Source organism: Palaemon carinicauda, chromosome 28 (genome assembly GCF_036898095.1).
Source record: "Palaemon carinicauda isolate YSFRI2023 chromosome 28, ASM3689809v2, whole genome shotgun sequence".
In the NCBI taxonomy this organism is placed as follows: Eukaryota; Metazoa; Arthropoda; class Malacostraca; order Decapoda; family Palaemonidae; genus Palaemon; species Palaemon carinicauda.
Window position 1 is genome coordinate 5,907,508 of NC_090752.1, and position 4,497 is coordinate 5,912,004.

Genomic DNA, 4,497 nt, shown 5'->3' on the forward strand with positions numbered 1-4,497 from the left:
TTTTTAAAGCACGTTGATGTTCGCGTTATAGCATTTTTCATTGTGTTGTTTTCGTTTCCTGCCTCGTAAAAATTGATTAGAGTTGAAAGCTAATAGTCTCTATTATTCATTATTTTTTTTTGTTAATAATTCCTTGATGTTCTTAACACGACAATTGAGTCTTAGTCCCTATTTGAAGCTATGGTTGTTTGGGAGGGTTTATTAAAAAATAGACTGTTTAAGGACCTTGGTTTAGTCCAGGACGTACAATAACCTCCAATGCAGGACTGTCCAGTGACTTTTTTTTTTTTTTTTTTTTTTTTTTTATATTATTTAGGGTTGCCCAATGACATTTTTCTAATCCTGGAACATTCATCAAATCTTTTCTAGTTCATTACAGTCTAATAACCTTTTCCAGTTCAGGACTGTCCAAGGTTTCTTTTTAGTATAGGACCGTCCAATGATTTACCTGGTGAGGCATCAGCAACCATTGCCTGGTCCTTCCTGGTCCTAGCTTGGGTGCTGAAGATATGTATATAGGGTCAGTCTCTAGGCCTTGCCACCGTGCCTTGCCTCTGCCATCCATGAATAACCTTTAAAACCATTCTGGGAAGTGTAGGAGAACCTGTAGGTTTACGTAATGAGGCATTAGTAGCCATTGCCTGATCTTTCCTGGTCCTAGCGTTGGTGTTAAAAATATGTACATATGATGTCTCCAGGGTATTGTCACCATCCCTTGCCTCTTCCATTCATGAATGACCTTTAAAACCATTCTGATAAGTTTTAGAGCTTGTAGGTTTACCTGATGAGTCATCATTAGCCATTGCCTGACCCATCTTGGTCCTAGCTTGGGTGTTAAGAATATGTATATGTGGTTAGTCTCCAAGGTATGTTACTGTTCCTTGTCTCTGCCATCTATGAATGACTTTAAACCATTCTGATAAGTTTTTAGAGCTTGTAAGTTTACCTTCTGAGTCATCAGTAGCCATTGCCTGGCCCATCTTGGTCCTAGCTTAGGTGTTGAAGATATGTATATAGGGCCAGTCTCCTGTGTATTGGCACTGTTCCTTGTCTCTGCCATCCATGAATGACCTTTAAAAGCATTCTGATAAGTTTATAGAGCCTGTACGTTTACCTTCTGAGTCATCAGTACCCATCGCCTGGCCCTTCTTGGTCTTAGCTAGGGTGTTGAAAATATGTATGTGGTCAGTCTCCAGGGTATTGTCCCCGTCCCTTGCCTCTGCCATTCACGCTTGACCTTTAAAGCAATTCAGATTCAGGCTTACCGATTTCAACGTGATATGCTCATGGAAGTAATGAAATATCCGACGTCTTTTTTCGGTCTCATCCAGTTCCCATGACTACCATAAAGATTTTGCCCCGGGTGAAAATGAAAGTTGGGGAAGCAAAGGCGGTGGAAGAAAAAACTTATCGACTTTTAGTATTCTCAGGAATTATTTTATATCGGCCTTTGATGTTTTGAGCTGGGGATCTGTGAGACTACCAAGGTTATTTTACCTTTTTCGTTGTCTGTGAAATATTCTGATCGATGTTTTATGTTCTTGGAATTTGTTGTTATCGACCTTTTGATATTGTGATAGATTATATCTTATTGGTCTCTTAAAATACCTTGTCAGTTGTAATGTATTTCAATTGTGGTTGGTGTTTAGGAGTACTCAGTAGTGACGTATGTAGATGACATAATAACAAGTACTGGATACATTTTTTTTTATCTTACAAAACATTTTTTTTTTCAGAATATTGTGGGGTCATAAAGAACGTTATTTTTTTTTCTCTAACAAGACTTTTCTTGTAAAGTAATCGTTTTTTTTTTTTTTTTTTTTTTTTTTTTTTTTTTTTTTTTTTTTTTTTTTTGTATGAATTCGTCGGAATTGACTTTGTTTCCAGACTTGTGATGTGTTTCCTTTAGACCAGCAATCTATTTTTAAACGTTTGATGTCGATGGTTATGTCTTCTGCAAGTTATTTTTAAACGTTTTATGTATGCGTTGTCTTTTGTTAACTATTCTGCACTTTTGATGTATGTGTTATGGCCTTTGCAATCTATTTTCAACGTTTTATTTATATCTTTCTGTCTTGTTAGTTATTCTGAACAGTTGACGTCTGTGCTTATATCTTTTGCAATCAATTTTGAACGTTTTCTTTATGTTTTTGTCTTGTTAGCTATTCTGAATGCTTGATGTCTATGCATATGTCTTCTGCAGTCTATTTTGAACGTTTTATTTATATCTGTCTTGTTAGCTATTCTGAACGCTTGATGTCTATGCATATGTCTTCTGCAATCTATTTTGAACGTTTTATTTACATCTTTCTGTCTAATTAGTTATTCGGAAAGGTTGATGTCTATGCTTATATCTTTTGCAATCTATTTTGAACGTTTTATTTATATCTTTCTGTCTTATTAGTTATTCTGAACAGTTGACGTCTGTGCTTATATCTTTTGCAATCAAATTTGAACGTTTTCTTTATGTTTTTGTCTTGTTAGCTATTCCGAACGCTTGATGTCTATGCTTATGTCATCTGCATTCCATTTTGAACGTTTCATTTATGTTTATTATGTCTTTTTGTTAGATATTCTAAACGTTTGATGTACATGTTTATATCGTTTGCAATCTATTTTGAACGTTTTATTTTTATGTTATATCTTTGGTTAGCTATTGTGAATGTTTGAACTATGTATTATGGCCTTTACAATCTATTTTGAACGTTCTATTTATGTTTGTGTTTTTGTTACCTATTCATAATGTTGGATGTCTATGCTTATGTCTTTTGCAATCCATTTTGAACTTTTTATTTATGTTTATGTCTTTTTGTTAGCTATTCGTAATGTTTGATGTCTATGCTTATGTCTTTTGCAATCTATTTTGAACGTTTTATTAATGATTGTGTCTTTTTGTTAGCTATTCTGAACCTTTGATGTATTTATTTATGACCTTTGCCATCTATTTTGATCGTTTTAGTTATGTTTCGGTCTTTTCTAGCTGTTCTGAATGTTTAATGTATATGTTTATGGCCTTTGCGATCTATTTTGAATGTTTTATTTATGTATATGTCTTTGTTAGCAATTCTGAACGTTTGATGTATGATTATAGCCGTTGCAATCTATTTATAGCTTTACTTATATTTTTGTCTTCTGTTAGCTATTCTCAATGTTTAATGTATATGTTTATATCTTTTGCAAATTGAGGTAGCAAATAGATATAAACTGCATGTGATAAATCATCACCGATCAGCGTTATTTGATTCTTCAATGTTCAATTTAGGAAAACACGAGTTTGTATTTGATGCTATTGCATCGCCTGTAATCTAAGTATACAGTACTGTATTGAAAATTGTAACTTCAGGTAAATGGTTTTTTTTTCCACTACGTCTGTAATTTTAGAATATTGTCTCCTGGTATTGGCTCGGTTTACAAGTGCATGTTACAAAGTGGAGAAGTAGTGTTGGATTTTATGATTTTACTAGAATACTTAGAGTGTTTCTGATTTGATATTTTACATTGTAATGTATAATGTTCTTTTCCAAACATTTGATTACGATGATCCAGGTTCTACGGGATATTAAAAACGATATTAAGAAAAGACGGATGCATATATATCAAGTAAAAACTATTATATATATATATATATATGTGTGTGTGTGTGTGTGTGCGTGTATGTATGTATGTATGTATGTATGTATGTGTGTGTAATATAATTTGTCATCCCTATTTATAGTTTACATTTCTCTTCTCTCTCTCTCTCTCTCTCTCTCTCTCTCTCTTGTTCTTTTCCAAACATTTGATTACGATGATCCAGGTTCTACGGGATATCAAAAACGATATTAAGAAAAGACGGATGCATATATATCAAGTAAAAACTATTATATATATATATATATATGTGTGTGTGTGTGTATGTATGTATGTATGTATGTGTGTGTGTAATATAATTTGTCATCCCCTATTTATAGTTTACATTTCTCTCTCTCTCTCTCTCTCTCTCTCTCTCTCTCTCTCCTTACATTAAGAAGCACTAAAAAACATAACCATTTTTTTTTCTCTTACGATTTCAGGGCGCCAGCGGCGGCAGTTACGTAGGCCCTGGGGCCGTTGGGGGCGTGGGAGGTGGCGGCGGGGTGGTGGAGGGGGCCCGGACGGGGGGAGCCTTTGCCCCAGACTCCCCGTATTTCCCCTTCACTAGCCCCCCTCGACGGCCCCTCCCACACACTACAGCAGGTAAGTTTTTTTTTCACTCCAGGTTTTAAATTTTTGGTATTGATGACCATTGTCATTGTAACGCCAGTTCAATCACTCGATCGTTGGCTCGTAGATGATTCTCGTTTTGTTAGTTTTTTTTTTTTCTTATCTTTTCTTTTTAAGAATTTTTTCAATATTTCTGTTTTCTGTACCGGTGACCATTGTCATTGTAACGCCGGCTTAAGCCTTCGATCGTTGGCTTGTAGATGATTCTCGTATTGTTATTTCACGATTTTATTTTATATCATTATTCCAGGTTTT

The 4,497-nt window shown here is 34.7% G+C and overlaps 1 protein-coding gene across 1 annotated transcript in view; it reads left to right on the top strand.

The window, feature by feature from the left end:
• LOC137621391 (uncharacterized) overlaps positions 1-4,497 on the top strand; it is a 52,752-nt gene that overhangs the window by 44,399 nt on the left and 3,856 nt on the right. Inside the window, exon 3 of the mRNA XM_068351689.1 lies at positions 4,053-4,215. Within this exon, the coding sequence (XP_068207790.1) occupies positions 4,053-4,215 (163 nt within the window). The remainder of the gene's footprint in view (positions 1-4,052; positions 4,216-4,497) is intronic.